The 18,461-nt window shown below is 35.4% G+C and overlaps 1 protein-coding gene across 8 annotated transcripts in view; it reads left to right on the top strand.

Annotated features, from left to right (window-relative positions):
* Nucleotides 1-3,702: 3,702 nt before the first annotated feature.
* RabX6 (RAS oncogene family member RabX6) overlaps nucleotides 3,703-18,461 on the top strand; it is a 38,712-nt gene continuing 23,953 nt past the window's right edge. For 2 of the 8 annotated variants that reach the window (XM_076483250.1, XM_076483256.1), the window contains exons 1-2: nucleotides 3,796-4,149; nucleotides 7,650-7,746. Coding sequence is in view for 1 of the 8 variants with exons in the window: in XM_076483262.1 (XP_076339377.1) it covers nucleotides 4,075-4,149 (75 nt within the window). In the remaining 7 variants the exon portion in view is untranslated. Of the gene's footprint in view, nucleotides 3,718-3,754; nucleotides 4,150-4,179; nucleotides 4,479-5,490; nucleotides 7,747-18,461 lie in introns of those variants that run through there. The other 6 variants (XM_076483253.1, XM_076483258.1, XM_076483252.1 and 3 more) reach the window with 5 other exon arrangements.

Genomic DNA, 18,461 nt, shown 5'->3' on the forward strand with positions numbered 1-18,461 from the left:
AACGATAAGTTAAATCAAAAATAAAACCATATGCGATTTTTTAACCTGTTAGTTAAAATAAAATGTACTTTCTTGGAAATCAAAGGCCGTTTCTGTTTTAGCGGAACATACGTTCATGAAGAAACTGTAGAGCGAAAACCTGGATTCAATTAACAAAACATCAGAGTATTTATTATTAACATTAAAATGTCTTTTATACACCATTATGTACGACAAAAATTAAGTGTTGATTTTAGGCCTAATAGTTGATTTTGCAGTGCCTGTAATAGTTATAAATTCATGAGTTTTAATTCTCTCAATTACATATTTTAGTTGCTGATGTATTTAAATGATTTGTATCTATTTTTAAAAGGTTACAAGATATATTTGAATGAAATACAATACGAAGCTTGTAAAAATTGTAGCAGTAGTGTGGCACATATTTTAAACAAAGTAACGAAATATTTAAAGTCACCTACTATGTCGGCCCGGCATGACAAGGTGGGTTAATCCCTCTTAATCTGAGAGTCGCGGGTTTGTATCCCTGTCGCACCAAACATGCTCACCTTTTCAGCCGTGGGGGCGTTATAATGTTACGGTCAATCGCACTATTCGATGATAAAAGAGTAGCCCAAGAGTTAACGATGGGTAATGATGACCAGCTGCCTTCCTTCTAGCCTTACACTTTTAAATTATGGACGGCTAGAGCAGATAGCCCTCGAGTAGCTTTGCACGAAATTCAAAAACAAACAAACACTACGATGTCACCACTGGTGTTTTATTATACTGTTTGTTTTAAATTTCGCGCAAAGCTACATGAGGACTATCTGCGCTAGCTATCTCTAATTTAGCAGTGTAAGACTAGAAGGAAAACGGCTAGTCATCACCACCCACCGCCAACTCTTGGACTGTTCTTTTACCAACGAATAGCGGGATTGATCGTCACTTATAACGCCCCATTGTTGAAAGGGCGAGCATGTTTGATATGACAATGATTCGAACCAGAAGCCCTCAGGTTACGAGTCGAGTGCTTTAAATACCTGGCCATGCCGGGCTTATTATATTGGGTTGAGGAATAATTCGTGAGCGTTTTTTCAAGTTAAAAAAATATATTCATAAATGAAACGCTTTCGCAAAATATTTCATGTCATTTGGTAGATCATTTTTTGCTCTAATAGATGGTGTGTTTGATTTTCATATGTCTTTAATTTTTGCTTCTATTTTCAGCTCATTAAATGGAATGTCAAGTGGACAAAATTGAGCATTTTCGACACCATCTGCTTTTCGCATTTAATTTCTTGCAATTTCGTTTAAAACAATGCATACTATATACCTAGGTATTACATGAAATAAAGTATCATAATAAATGTTTTGGGTGTAATGTGTTCATGCATTGAAGTATTGTATAGTCTTGCATGTAATGCTTGAATGAAATTATTTAAAAACTCTCACGAATTATTCCTCAACCTAATAGTATTCATGGGTGAACAGGTGTTGTAAAGAATTTACAATTTTACAAGTGAAGATCCTAAAGTTTGAGAGTGAAATTTCATAAAACAAGTAATTAGTCAATCAGTTAATAAATGTTATTATAAATTGTGTAAATCGTTTAGCTTGAATTTTGCACACAACTCTTTGTTTTGAATTTTTGCGCAGAGCTACACGAGAGCTATCTGCACTCGTCATTCGTAATTCAGCAATGCAAGACCAGAGGGAAGGCAGCTAGTCGTCACCACCCACCATCAACCCCTGGGCTTGTTTGTTTTATTTATTTGTTGAATTTCGCCCAAAGCTACTCGGGAACTATCTGCGCTAGCCGTCCCTAATTTAGCAGTGTAACACTAGAGGGAAACCAGCTAGTCATCATCACCTATCGCCAACTCTTGAGCAACTCTTTTACCAAAGAATAGCGGGATTGACCGTCACATTATAACGCCCCCACACCCGAAAGGGAGAGCATGTTTGGTGCGACAAGAATTCGAACACGCGACCCTCGGATTATGAGTCGAACGCCTTAACTACCTGGCCAACCAGGTTGTACCCCCTGGGCTACTCTTTTACCAACGAATAGTTGGATTGATCGTTACTTTATAACGCACTCACGGCTAAGAGGGCGAGCATGCTTAGTGTGACCTGGATTCAACCAGTTTACGGTATTTATAAACTACTCCTCGAATTTGCAAATAAACTTGACATCTATTTGCCTACATTATTAAGATTTTCGATCTTAACATCATGTGCCCTCTCGTTAGTATATAAATTACAACGTTAACAACATAGTTCATAAGAATAAATATTAACCAAATGTTTCATATTTCTTTTTCTTTAAGGATTTTTTTCTAAAGATAGGAATTTATTTGTTTTAACTCAAAGTAAATGATGAGGTTTGGGGCATATCAGATAATACTTGTGGTAAAAAAAAAGGATACTTTGTAATTTATGACAATGATTACATGTATGAGGAGTTTTAGCACAAACCAAATAAAACACAGGTTCTTCTTCCAATAGCTATTAATTCCTGTTACATGTTTGTCAGTTCTCGGTACAGATAGTATTTATTGCTTTGTAATTTGTATGAGTTCATTAAAGTATCATTTTTAATATTTGATTGTGATATTTAACATTGTTTTTTGTGTTTTTTATTTTTTGGCAGGTTTTTTAAAAAAATATCTGGTGAAAATAATCCAGATTATAGTCTGTGTAACAAGTAAATATAAGTTTATTTTGTCTTAACGTTTTAATAACTGGTCCAACTGACCGATAAAATGTCTAAAAATAAAACACAGGTTGATTTGTAATTATCGTTAGTTGAAACAAAAACATTTTTGACTGATGTACTCTACTGAACAGAAAGAACTCTGTGCTTTACTGCTTCTCGTGAGTTATGAACTATTTGAATTTGCTAGAGAAGTTGACAATAATTTACGTAGAACTTTCGAGACAAACATTATTAAATTTTTCGACCTTAACGTTACAAATTCTGTTACAACATTAAAGTTACAGCTTCTAACAATAAAAGTTATCCAAATTGGATTTTCTATCAACAAAACAGTTCACTGGAATAAACTAGTTTCTTCAAGACTCATTTCAAGATTACCAGTGCAGTTAAATGCAGTATTTGAGATTCTGTTATTTTATTTTAATTATGCTACTTTATAATTTTCATGTTTCAAATTCAAATGTTTTCGTATTTGATGATAAAATTTAACCTAAAAATCATTCAAAATGCCTTGAAAAAAGATGTTTTTATCAATCACAGAAGCTTCAAGACTTATTTTAGGATTATTTCAACATTTTTATACATAGCGCTAGAATTTGATTAGGGCCTGGCATGGCATAGCGCGTTAAGACGTGCGCTTCGTAATCTGAGGGTCGCGGGTTCGCGCCCGAGTCGCCCTCCCATGCGTCGCCCGTTATAATGGTACGGTTAATCCCACTGGGTAAAAGAGTAGCGTTATAATGTGACGATTAATCCCACTATTCGTTGGCTAGCACAGATAGCCCTCGAGTAGCTTTGCGCGAAATTCCAAAACAAAACAGAATTTGATTAATCTCTATAGAAAATATCAGTGTCGTCATTGGCTGCTTCTCACAGTAGTGACATTGTGTGAGAGGAAGATATATTTTTCGCTTTAATTCACTGAACTCGTTTATTGCTTAATAAATACAATTAGATAACAATATATCCAAAATTCTATTTGGTTTATATTTAAAGTGATTTTGCGGAAACTGATTGATGTAAAATATATTAATGTTTTATTATTTTATTTTTATTGAAGTATTCATTGTTATTATACATTAGGCTTATGAAGTTTTTGTCGAGTCTTAAATGTAACGTCGTTAGGCTTTTGCGATCTGCAAGTACTATTCTACTAATAAGTACTGACCTTTTAGAAGGCTTCCGAGAAAAGGCGATTAGAAAGGGAGGCTGAAAGTGAAAGAAATTGCAATTCTTGAGTTTTTTTTTACTTTTATTTTAAATTTTTAATATTTAAGTGATACAGTGAACTAGCAATTGGATTACAGATTTGCACTTTTCAATGCTAAAATGCAGCGTTTGAATCTCTGCAGTGTACAGAGAGTGAATAGCCAAATATGTTGCTATGCGCTATAAAAAAAGCTCAATATTTGAATATACAAAGGATTTTAAATTTATTAAAATTGTTAAAGGTATGAAATATCAATAAATATTAGAATACTGTTTCTTGGTTGTTGCATGCCCAAGTAAATACTTTGCAAGGTGTTGATGGATCTTCACCAAAATTGGTATGAAAGCTCATTAGTTTCATGGGAGGAAATAAAATATTTCAGTTTTCCGGTTTTATAGGTGTTTTTTTTTACCACTACTTTGCCACCTGTAGATGGATCTTCACAAATTTGGCAGAATTGGGTCCATGAGTAGATACAAATTTTAATTTTTCTGGTTTTTATGAGTGTTTTTGTGTTTATTACCACTATTCAGCCCCTGTAGATAAATCTTCACCAAAGTTGATAAAGAGGTACGTGGGGAGATACAAATTTTTAATTTTGTAGTTTTTGTGGGTGTGTTTTTTTATCACCACCTGCCCTGTGGAATGATCTTCAATTAATTTAGTATGGAGGTTCATGGGGAGGTATGCACAAATTGTCAGTTTTGAATTTTGTGGTTTTTATGGGCATTTTTACCAATGCTTAGTTACTTGTTGATGGATCTTTAGGAAATTTGGTATGAAAGTTTGTTGGGACCATATGAAGATATATGCAAACTTTTCAGTTTCACATTTTGTTTTAGAGTTTTTATAGCTATTTTTGCAGTTACATATAAGAGAGCAACTTTTATGCTTTAACATAATCTTCCATTAATCTTGAATTTACATAACTTCCTCCCAGGGGACAGATTATCAAGCTAATTGTGCAATAAAGTACTGGAAATTGGAATAAAATGGAACTTGAGGGAATATTTTTTGTGTTATGGTACTTGTACCCATTTATACTGTTATTTGAGGGATAGTTTTAGTATAGTGCAAAGTAGTACTGATAGTTTATACTACTAATAGTAAATTAACATAAACTAAAGTAAGAAAAATATAATATAAGGTCAGGTCTATGGATAATCTATCAGTAACATGTTTGTTTTTTGAATTTCATATAAAGCGACTTTGAATTTATCAGCTCTAGTCTTCCATAACGAGAGGAAACAGCTAGTTAAAATCATCCAATGCAATTTGCAAACTGTTGCGCTGCTATAGTTCAATACAGATAATTCACCCCTGTACCTGGATATTCTTTTAAGTTTATTATGTATTTATCTCTGTATGGCTTGACTTACTTTCCTAGCTGCACTATACATATGTGGTCTGTCAACTTCATGGAATAGTTAAGTATTTTCTACATTTATTCTACATTTGTGACATTTCAGTGCATGCAAAAGTTTCATTAGACACCATATTTCTCCATTATCATTTGCATTAAGCAAAGAGTATTTCTTGTTTCTTCTATTTATCTCTGTATGGCTTGACTTACTTTCCTAGCTGCACTATACATATGTGGTCTGTCAACTTCATGGAATAGTTAAGTATTTTCTACATTCATTCTACATTTGTGACATTTCAGTGCATGCAAAAGGCTCATTAGACACCAGATTTCTCCATTATCATTTGCATTAAGCAAAGAGTATTTCTTGTTTGAGAATGATATGGTATTTCACTGAATGATGCTTCATCTAGGTCTTCTCTCTACTGTTAATAAATGATGCATTTCATGAATTTTTCCTTTCTGTCGTGATGTTTTTAGGAAGGAGTTCAACTTTTATTTTTCTTTATCTAAAGTATTTCATCTTTCACCTTATCAATATGGGATTCTATCTATCTGTTCTTTGTAAATGCTACTTACCTCTCCACAGAATCATCCATTCTTCCTCCACATTTCCAGTGTGTCTGCTTTGCCTCATAAAGAATGGACTTTTGATGTATACACTGTTTTCAAGGGAGAAGTACTGTGCATGTACGATGTGTCTCCCTCCTGTAGGTGGAGGGCTAGAGTGTAATGCAGATTGGTGTAGTACATATTAAGATGTGAGAGTATGGTTGAAAGGCTTGATGCATGCACAAAAATGTTTGGTAATGGTACAAGGTTTAAGTTATCTGTCCTGTGGAGAGGTGAGTATTTACCTGAAACATGTATTTAGATAAGGAAAATGTTAACTTTAAGATCAGTTCTTGATGATTTGTTATGTAGTGGAAAAGTTACTATAGTACACTTATGAGTTGAAAAAGTCAGCACCATAAATGATGTCCATGTAACAGAAGACATATTCACACAGTAAACACTGAGAAAGTTTACCAGGAAAAGAGAAACTGAAATAAGTTGTATATTAATTACTGAGATGATGATTGGTAAAGACTATAAGAGGCTAAACAATCAAAATCTTATACATATATTCTACTTCAAATGTTATTGTATAAACAACTGTTTAACCAGTTCTTATGGAAAATTCTGTGGATTTACTAGCCAGATCACTTCACAGCAAGAAGAATCTATTTAATCTGGTAGAATAAGAACTTGTCATATGATAACCAGTCATACTTACATTAGAAAGAAATAATGTAAAAGTTATCACTAAGCCCAGATGGTTAGTTAGCCTGCAGAAACCAGAACTAAACTCCATGCTTACAGTCTGTTACTCAGTATGAAGAACAGTCAATGCCTGCCATTAGTCAAAGTTCATTTTTTCTATAATTTATCTCAAGATGTAAAGATTGAACCAAGTAAAGTATTAATGTAATTAGAGAAACCATGTGATGAAATTAATTTGCTAGTAACATTTTTACACAATTAGTAAGATGTGAAGATGCTAAAATAAAATAAGTGACTGGAATGAATAAAACATGGTACATTAAATCATAAAATATAATTTTTGTTAGTGTTGTGTATTTTTTGAAGCTACTCAATTACTTTTTAAAAATTATTATTGGCTTTGAAGAATTAAAGAAAATAGAGGTAGTATTCTGTATTTTCTTGTTTCTTGTGTAATCTTACCAGTATTTGCAGCCTGTGTGTACAAATTAAGGACAACATCTTTCTGGTGTATTAAATAAATACTAATCTGTGATGAGGAGAAAACCCACTTGTAGAGAAAAATATATATGTAACAATGGCTGGTATGGGTTGAGAAAAGAACACAAAAAGTCACCTTCACATGTTTTCAAACACTACAAATCAAATAAACACAATATAACCATAAAAAAACACCCTCTACATTTCTACATTCAAGTACACAACCCCCTTTAAACATGTGGTCAGCTATCGGTCAGTTACCTCTTTCTTTCTTTGTGAACCTGACGATGACCAAAGAAAGTCGAAACGTTTTTCACTCCTCTAGATAAAAAAATTTTCTCAACCCATAACACCCGTTTTTACGTATATATTAAATAAATACTGTTTGTAATTAGTTTGGCACACAACATTAAAATAGTCTGTTTACTTTTTTGTTAAGTAATAATTGTTTTACCCTGTAAAGATCAAAATACACTTTTTTAGTATAATTGCATTAACTACTTCCAATTTTAGGGAAAAATCATTATTTGGTAGTTTGGTGCACTTTTCCTTGTTGTTCTTCATAAAGCCCTCAATTTAATTAATTTATTGCTTTAACCTGCACCGTTTTTTTGTTTTTTTTGTTATTATTGAAGCATGGGTGACAAGTTGTTTTGCAGTGAAGCAGTATTGAATTTTAAAACTGACTGTATACATTTGAGATGAAGGCTGATTCCACAGTTGTTCTGAAATGTATGTATGCCTGTTTGTTTAATCCCTTCTATGATTTGCCTAAGATAACTTGGGTGTTTTTCATGTTTCAAAAAATATTTGTTTGTCTTGAAATATTTATATATCAAGTGTAAATCCAGATGTGTATAATTTATTTATGAAGTATATTTTGGACAGAAATATAATAACAGGTCATAAAAGAACTTTCTGCTCATGTTACAGCTTTCATTGATATGTGCTGCCCTCTATATGCACATTTTTCACACACCACTAGTCTTGAGACTCTTGCTTAATATTAGATATTTGTATGTGGTATAGCTGTACTGTATTATGTAAATGAACATGTGGAAACCCTCAACTAATAGGAGTGTGACACATTCTTCTAGCCCACCTGACTCATATACTGTAGGGTCTAGTCATCACTTCCTGATTTGGAAATAACAAGTGTAGTTGTAGAAACTCGATGATCTTTAAATCTTATTTGTGTTGATGTATGATTCTTCCCCTCCCTTCTCCATTCTGGTCTGATTATTTAGTTTTTCTCCCATTTTTAGATACATGGGTCCATGTTGATAAATTCCTTTCCCAACTGTGTACTGATGCCAGTATGCCTAAGCCTCCACATTTGGTGGACGTGCATGCTTTTGCTTACCATAGGTCTGAGTTTCCTTTTCTTGATTCACAGACCTTGGAATAACTGCTTCAGACATGGGGCTCTAGTCATTTTGCTATCCTTCATTCATTCTCTCTGCCCAGTTCTCCTGTCTTTGTCTTACCTTAACATCTCTCCATGTTATGCTTTGTCTGTTTATCTTCTTTCTGAAGCTTTCACAGTTCTCTTTAAAGGTTTTTGTACAGATATGCATTCCCTTCTTTTCTTCATGTTGGTATGATTAACTTTTTCAGTTTTGTTCCTCAGTACTTGGTTACTTTTTATTGGGATTTCCTTACTAGGGATGCCCTTATGTGATGTGTGTTTGCTTGCTTCTTACCTGCATGATTTTCTGCACCAGTCAGTTTTTGATCTTCCTGATACTTTAGATTTTCATGTAGAAGCAACATGCCAATATTCCTCTATTTCTTCTCTGTTTTTTTTGTTGTCTTTCTCAATGTCTTACTCTCCTGATATAAACTTCCCATGTTTCAGATGTCAGTATCATTGGTGACTATCCCTTGGATTCTGGCTTAATGGGGAATGTTGTTGGCAAGATTTACTCATTTGTGACATCTTATTGTTGCAGATTGTTAGGTTACTCAGGTGTGAAAAGAAGGTCTAATTCATCATTTTTCCACTTTTCATTCATTATCTCCTATTCTCATTTCTTTTTATCCTCCATGGGATTCATATTTTTTTGCTAGTAATCTTGGATCTCTTGTAGAAGGACACTACTGAATAGTCATTTATCCCTTAACTGGGATGTTATTCCCATTTGTTTATCACAAGAAAACAGGATTGGTATCTCGTTATTGATATATTTCAAACTTTAATTGCTGCATTAACCTCTCTTGTTTCACCATGAAATCTTTTTCTTATCCTCAAATGGTTATTCATTTCAGGCCTTTTGGATGACCAAGGCCAATGTCTTGGATGCTTACTTTTATATCCCTATTTCTCCTGCATCCAGGTGCTACCTTTGGTTTATTGATGGGATTCAGGCATTTCAATAACATGCATTACCATTCAGTCTGCTCTTGTTTCCATACTTCTTCTGTTGTGTAATCATTGGGATGATGCTCTCACCATTACATGGACAAGTGATTTATTTGCTGTAAGCCTCTTGCAACCATAGCTATCTCCTTCTTTAGAAGGCAGCTCAGTTTGGAGGGCTTGTCATATTGGAGAAGTCACATTTCACCCCATGTAGTAACTTATTTATTTGGGGTTGTTTTCAACTGTTACCTAAGCAGAGCCCAACCTTCTTCTCTGTGTTTGAAGGATATGGAGCAGTTGATATTCAAAGCCAGCACTTAACTCTCTGTGCATGTGAGGTTCTCTCTCTTTTGGGGAGCTGGACTTCCATGAAATCCCTTGCCTGTTAGGATCATGCACACATACATTGTTTTCAGTGGATGTTGCAGGATCATTGGTACTTTGCTAAAGATCCTTTGTACTCCTCCATTTTTCTTTCTACATTCCATAAGTCAACTTTGCCAGGTGGTTTGATAGAGACAACATCTTGGTTGGAATTTCACTTCCTCCTCCTAATCCCAAGCTTCATACCTTCCAGGTTGGGGGAATATTTAGATTCTCAGGAGATTGTTGGTCATTGGTTTGTGGTTGAATTGACTCTGCACATCAGTCTTTGGAGCTTCTGTCTGTTTATTGATTGTTGGATCATTTTTTTCCTGGGGTATGAAGCATCTTGTTACAATGGATCATGATAACTCAGTCTTTTATTAACCATTAAGGGGTATCCAGTTTCATTAGCTTTGCTTTCAAACAGTTGATCTTCTATTCTGAGCCTAATTTCAATATGTTTGGCTTATTGTTTGTCACATTCCACATACTCTGAATCTTGTTGTGGATTGGCTTTCTTGCTTTGACAAGATTCTACTGATGGAGTAGTCTTTTGTTCATCAGGTGTTCCAGTGGTTGTGCTTCCAGCTGGGTACCCCCATCTGGATGCCTTTACCACCCACTCCAATATCAAACTACCTCTAATCTGCATCATTTAGCTCTTGCTGTGGATGCATTAACTCAGGATTGTGTGCTTATCTTTCTCATCCTCTCTGTATATTAGGCTATTTTCATTTCTCCATTTGACTAGAACAGTCACTCTTGAACTTTCTTCAGTGATTTCCTCATTAGTAATCCCTTCTTGAACAACCTCATTCATCCATCCATCATCCAGTCATATCTACACTCCATTTTTATTTATAGGTTTTGCCCAGTATCTTGTGAGATGCTCTGGACTTTGCATGGTATCCTTCCATATTTCTCCTTCTGTTTGTTTTTCTTTGTTTATTTATCAGTTTGAAAAGCACATTTTCCATTGCTGGTCTTTGCATCACAGCACTTTTCTTTTTAACTAAATGTTCCCCACCTTCCTTACTTTTTTACTTGGCTTTCTAATAGTGTTTTTTTTTTCATTTATACCATTGAAGGTTATAGAGCAGCATTATTGAATACTTTTTACCATTTCTACCATATATTTCCCTCTCTTGCTTTGATTATTTCCCCTTCTTCATCCTCTCCTTTCAGTTACCCTACCATATTGGAATCTGTATATTGTCCTTTATGTTAATACTCTTCCTCCCCTTGAGTTCTTAATCTCTTGTTCTTTGTGCCATCTCTTCCTCAAGATGTATTTTTACTCCTTTTTGCATGTGAATGCAATAGGTCAGATGCTTTTGCTATTGGTGTTTCCTACATTCTTTATCAACATTCATGTGTCCTTCTTTACTCTGATTGTGCTTTTCCAAAAACATCTGCTGCACATGAAGTAAACAGCACATTCACGTCACTTCCTTTTCATGTATAACTCATCTTTTTTATCATTCTGATCCTGATTATCTTGTTTGTTCCTTGCAAACTCTTCTTCATTGTGTCACCCTTTCCTGATATTTTATTCCCTGGAATTTCTTATCTAACTCTGATTTCTCTCTTGTGACCCTAAGCAGTTTGTAATATTAATTTTTCTGGTTTAAGCTTATTTGACTGAAAATTCTCATTATATCTTCCAAATTTCTTCTCATCGGATCTAAGATCCATCTTATCACCCCCTTTCTGGCTGCTTGCTTCTGTTTTTCAGTAGAGGAAATCATATAGTCTAGTATGTGGACTACACCTTATACCTTTGTCACACTTTACGTGCATCATTTGGCCATTTCTCTCTTAACTGGATATCACTTTCCACTCTCTGTCAATCCATATAGGTGATGAAAGGGTAAGTTCTAGATTTTTATCTCATACTGTTATAGTGGCCTTTTTCTACATTCCTTAATCCCACTCTGTGGCAAATGATGTCTGTCTGGGTACACTTAACTTTAAATCCACACCATGTGTCTTTTACAGGTATATAATGCTCACTGGTGAGGTGGGATGTTGTGGTATATTGCTTCATAAATAAGATCTGTTCCAGACAGTACCAATTCATGGATTATCATGAGTAAAGCAGTATTGGGATCACTGCATATCCCTGTGGTCCTTGTTGGTATTGGCCTGTTTTTCAGAATAGGGTTTCATGTTCACCCATTGTACTGTCTTAAGGTGTTGCATTGAACACCTTATTTCACTTCCCCTCCTAATCCCAAGCTTCAAACTATGACTCTCTTAAGGTAGCCAAATGCCTGCATCTAATTAGTGGCATGAAGGGATTAACACACTGTCCCTATCTACTATCTAGCGAAACCACAGCCAATGGAATGGGCTTGGAGAAATCAGCGGGGAAAGGAAACAGTATTCCAAAATACCAGGCCTTGTTGGTATTGGCCTGTTTTTCAGAATAGGGTTTCATGTTCACTCATTGTACTGTCTTAAGGTGTTGCATTGAACACCTTATTTCACTTCCCCCTCCTAATCCCAAGCTTCAAACTATGACTCTCTTAAGGTAGCCAAATGCCTCGTCATCTAATTAGTGATGCGCATGAAGGGATTAACGAGATTCACACTGTCCCTATCTACTATCTAGCGAAACCACAGCCAATGGAATGGGCTTGGAAAAATCAGCGGGGAAAGGAAACAGTATTCCAAAATACCAGGCCTTGTTGGTATTGGCCTGTTTTTCAGAATAGGGTTTCATGTTCACTCATTGTACTGTCTTAAGGTGTTGCATTCCTCCAGAACCCCCATTTGCCACTTGCTAGTTTCTAGTTGCTGGGGTGGTGGGCTGTGGAGGATTTTTCTTAAGCGTGAAAACTTCCACTTAGTCAAGAGTAGGGTAACGGTGTTCTTTTTTTGTGTAAATGGCACGTACTCTTCTCCTATTGCAGACTGGAAGACAAGTGTATGATGCTGCCTTGTTTCAGACAGGATGAATCTACCACATGCAGTTCTCCCCTCTAGCTGGCTTTTCCCATTCTACTGCCACCTAGATGTTGGGTGCTTGGCAATCTGGTGTTGGATTAATATACAATCAGCTAACATAAGTCCTCACACATGTGGTTAGTAGGGACCCTGTTGGACTGGAGTCGACCCACTAAATATGATCTGACATGTCTTAGCCTCTCTACACCATCTGGCACATGGCACTGTTGGACATCCTTTTTTCCTGAATTATTGACAGATATCTTCATAGAAGGTAAAGAGTGTACTTGCTGCAAATGTTTTGTTGTCTCCAATGATTGTGATCCAATAGTTATGATATCACATTTCATTGGTTCTCTTTGAGTGCCTTCCAAGGTGATGTAAGGTATCATATTGGAAGTTATTATTTTCCAGTACTAAAAAGGTGTTCCAAATGGATAATTACTGCTGCTCGTGCTCCCTACCCATCATTCCAGATTACGATGTATCTTTTTTTACCTAATCTCAAAATGATGATTGGGCTAGACAGTATAGAAGAGGGTGTCAGCTGCATTTAGAGGGTGTGTGACACTTCCATTGGTTGAAGTTTGCTACATGCTTATCTGCATGCTACAATGCAGGTGTATCACATATAAACACACACATGATCTAAGATGTAAACTTCAAGGCTAGTGGTGAGTAAAACTTGCACACAAAGGAAATATATTACAGGAGAAACATAAAATATCTATCTGAAATATGTTTTCAATTTATAAAAGTGGTCACTTTAGTAACTGGTTTTTACCGTATTTAGGTGAAACGTCTTGAAGCCAAGGTCATTAAACATCTATTATCATGTGGAATAATTTGTAAAAATGCTAGAGTAAGTGGATAGGTGAAACAAAGCAAATTTCAGTATAATTTTAGGTTTAATTCAAAAGTTAAATTTTCATCAGTTGCAAACAAATCTTTTCAAATTAAACAAGACATATCACTTTGATTCAGTGTTTGTTTGAAAAATGAAAGCACGTGTATTAAGGTGTTTTACTAGTTTTGTCATTTAAAGGTATCGATATATCCCATTTCTTAGCATTTTTATGCATGGTTAAACCAAAGTTTGATGTTTTCAATGTGATTATATGTATACACATAAGATACAGATTTTAGCATTCATCATATTACAGGAAGCAGAAGTCAACTTTTAAAATATTTTTTTCTACTTGTATGAATATTTTGTAAACTTGAAAATCAAAAAAATACATATATCTTTACAAGAAATAGCTATTGAAAATATGTATGATTTAAATATTTATGCTAAATGCTCTGCATTGCCAAGTGGTTAAAGCACTTGACTTGTAATCTAAGGGTTGTGGGTTCGAATACTTATCACACCAAACATGCTTGCCCTTTCAGCTGTGAGGGCATTATAATATGATGGGTAATCCCACTATTTATTGTGAAAGAGTAGCCCAAGAGTTGATGATGGATGGTGATGTCTTGCTGCCTTCCCTCTAGTCTTACACTGCTAAATTAGGGACAGCTAGTGCAGATAGCCCTCATGTGGCTTTGTGTGAAATTCAAAACCAAACCAATTTCTGTTAAAGAATATCTGAGCTGAAAACATGCACTTGTAATTTACCATAAGGCAAGAAAATTACTTTACACTGCAACTGTATCTATGAACTTATAAAACTTTGAGGCTAGTAAATCTTTTCTACAATTCTGCAATGTATTTATCAATACACTTCATTTTCAGGATAATATTAGGACTAATGTATCTGTAAAAATAAAGAAGTTAATCAAAAACATCAGTTGGAGAAAATTTAGAAACACTTGCCAACCATCTTGTATGGAACTGTATCTTTTTTTAAATAAAGATTATGCCTGGTTAGAAATATTTGTCTTGTGCATTATAGCCAAATAGATAAATACATTTATATGTATCAAAGTGATGTCTGAGTGGAGTTGTCAAAGTTATAAATGCCAAGAAGTGATAAAATTGTTATTGCTCAAATATAGTAGCTCTGATGAGAAATTGAGTAAATTGTTCTTTTACATTGTATTGCATAGAAATAGCAGGTTGTTTATCAGAACATATTGAACTGTTAAAAACACTTGTGAAAATGAAAGAATATCCCTTTTATTTCCCAAATAAACAAATAGCTTTGTGTAATTTATACAAAATTGAAAACATCATTTGATGCTCTATTATTGTGCACATGTATACAATTTAAAATTTGTTTTATCAGATAACAAAGCTCTTTGTATCATTAATCTACCCTTCTTGATCATGTCAGTTTTGTTCCTTGACAGGATTTCAGTCTTTGGTTGGTATACTGTTTACTGCTCTGGAGTTAGAGTTGCAAATTAATTTCAGTTTCACAGCTTGCTAACATGTGTATTGCTGTGTTTTTTTCTGTTAAAACACTTACCAGATATGTGATATGCAATATTTATTTATTTTATTTAAAATAGTTTATTGTCAAATGTCTCTACTACACTTAAATATCTCACACAATGTCTATTACTTAACTGCTAGGGTTTCTTTACCTCTGTCCATATAAGCATTGATCCATTTTGTCTCTCTCTTGCCCCAGTCTTTTATTCCCCACTAAATTGCCCTTGGTGATATCTGTCTTGTGACATTCTCCATCTATATCAATGTATCCTCTTGATTATGCCAGTTTTGTTCCTTAACAGGATTTCTTGGTGCTGTATATAAGCATCTCTTTCAGATATCACTGTCGCTTTTTCTCTATCAGTGTTCTTCATGTTACCTATTTTATTTTTGAAAAGCTAAAAATAAATAAAATAACCATTTGACTAACTTATTTATGACATCCTCAAATGAATTTATCCAGTATGGAAGCAATTCAGGTCTTTTTATTCCACTTCTGATATCTCAAATTGCTCAGAAATGGGGTTAGTTCTCTCTGGTGAGACTGTTTGTACCATGACCTAATCTGTAGTGAGGTGGAGGCATACATTCAGTCTGGTGGTGTTTCTCTGCAGGTTCTGAGGTTGCACTTAGAGAGAACTTAAATTTGTTTTTACTGGTGACTTCGTTTACTCTGTTGGCTTCTCATGAAGCCAATTTGGATCAACCTCTTTGACTCCTTTTCCTTTGTAGGCACTTTGAGCATATGATGTTTTAGGTCTTTCCCTAGTTACTTTTGATTCCACACTTTTGATGGCAGAAACATTGGAGGGCAAGAACTTAGTTCTCCCTCTGTGCCCTGATATTGCAGTTCATGTACAGAAGTTTATTACTCAGTTATATGAAGTGGCAGCTATGCCTTGTCCACCACATTTGGGTTTGAATCCCCATCACACCAAACATGTTCACCCTTTCAGCCTTGGGGGTGTTACATGTGACGGTCAATCCCACTGTTCATTAGTAAACGAGTAGCCCAAGAGTTGGTGGTGGATGATGATGACTAGTTGCCTTCCCTCTAGTCTTACACTGTTAAATTAAGGACAGCTAGTGCAGGTAGCACTCATTTATCTTTGCTCAAAATTTTAAAAACAAAGAAACAGACCATTGGATTCCCCAGTTTCCTTATTTAGGATCAACGTCTTTGATCCTGAGTGGTAGTTAGATAAGAGTAATACTAGGTATTCCTCTGCAGCTACCTCATTCAGAGATCCATATTATCATGGATGTCTTATTTCAGGGATGGAGTGGATATCTCAACAGTCAGAATGATGAGGCTTCCCCCCTTCAGTGTTTTAGAACTTCATTCTGTTCAAGATGTCTCAAGATCTGGAACTCTTGAAGAGCAAACTCTTCATGCTTCAAACTCTGACAATTCTATGATGGTATCTTACATTTCCCATCAATGGTGCATTCCATCCAGGTATATTTGTTTTTGAACCTCAAGTCTTCTATATCGGCCCATTCCTATCATATCATTCTACTAAACGTTTGTGAATTTCATGGCAGATTGATCTTTTCGATCCTCTTGAATTCTCCCAGTAGAATGGGTGCTTCATCGAGGAGTTTTCAGTTGGATTTACTCCCAGTTCAGAATACTAAACTATTTGCATTGGCAAGAGATGTATTTTGTCAAGACTGGAATGAATTGTTCTTATATTACTACCTACCTGTTCTCCAGAGTTCTTGCATTTTGCCAACAGAAATGACACACATATCAATAATGGTATGTTGTGTGAAGGTTGAAGCCATTTCATCCAGATGCCCCATTCATAGCTGAGTTTTTGTCCTGACTCTTTGACAAGGGTTTTGCATCTTCTAGAATCACTCAATATAAAGTGACTTCATTGGCTACCTTTTGATACTTGAAGAGATGGAAAATATTAGAGTTCCCAATGCTCTCTGACCTCCTCAGGTTGCTTTGGGTCCTTCATCACAAATCACCATTTCATTTAGCTACCTGGGTTATGAAGGTGATGTTATGTGCTATGACTTAACATTCATTTTATCTCTTAGCCTCAGGCACCATGTATCACATTTCTCTTAATTTATATTTTTTGTTGCTGCTGACCTGAGTATGTTGCTGGAGTTTGTGCTGCATGGCACAGGATGCTTTGTCATTCTACCTGTGCCCTTATATACCCAGACAGGTACATTTTACCTAAGACATTGGCAGCCAGAGATGGGGATAAACTATCTTCACTAATTCATCTGACCACTATTCCACACCTCCATGACCAATTGAATACCAATCATTTGTTGTGGCCAGTGGGGGCCTTGTAGTGTTATGTTGCTAACACTAAAACTTTTAGCAGTGCTAGACAATGTCTTTTTATTTATTGTGATCATTCAGCTTCCCATGATTTATTTCCAATTACTTTGATGGGGTGGGTAAAAAATTGATTAATGTTGTTTATTTTTGGCTCTCTTTGGAATTCCTTACCTTTTGCCCCTGCTAGTACAGCAGTATGTCTTTGGATTTACAATGCTAAAATCAGGGGTTTGATTCCTCTCGGTGGGCTCAACAGATAGCCTGATGTAGCTTTGCTGTAAGAAAACATTCTTACGTCTTATTCATAGGATCTCACTCTGTAGCAAGTGTTGTCCAGTGTGGTTGGTTTTATCAAACCACATTTGTACTAGCAACCAATAACATGATATACTTTGTCTAGGTTGCAACAGGCTCTGTAGCAATGAGGTGTTCCATAAGATCAACTAGAGGTAGACTGTGTGGTATTATTGTACTATGCTGAGCTGCCACTCTTGGTTATCCTGAGTAAAGCATAAGGGGATCCTCCCCATCCCTACTAATCAGTGGATTGAATAAATTGGGTTTGGTTTGCTTTCAAAAATTTAGGGGACTTAGTTCACCTATTGTACTATGTTGAAAACATTGTTCCTTGAGACTGCTCAATGTGCATTACTCTCTCCTCATTCCCTGCTGCTGCAACAGTAAATCTACAGATTTACAATGCTAAAATCAGGGGTTTGATTTCCTTTAATGGACTCAGCAGATAGCCTGATGTGGTTTTGCTATAAGAAAACATACATACATACTCCTCACCTCCCACTGTATTCTACCTTTGGAACTAGGGAGTTCTTACCACACCCAGTTTCCAGTCACTGGAGTGGTGAACAGAGGCTTTTCCTCCAAAGTGTTTGAGTGACTTTCCTCCACTTTTGGAAAATAGAGCAAAACCAGGACCCTCATACCTAGGATTCTGGATGTTTTTTTCCAAATGTTGGTACTAGTGGCACCAGTCTATGCAGAAGTTAACTCATAATACTAGTTCAGATTTGATGCTCAAATGTTTGGTTGGGTTGAGTGTGGTACTTCTTTTTGAGAAATATTGGTTC

This window comes from Tachypleus tridentatus, chromosome 13 (assembly GCF_004210375.1).
Source record: "Tachypleus tridentatus isolate NWPU-2018 chromosome 13, ASM421037v1, whole genome shotgun sequence".
NCBI lineage: Eukaryota > Metazoa > Arthropoda > Merostomata > Xiphosura > Limulidae > Tachypleus > Tachypleus tridentatus.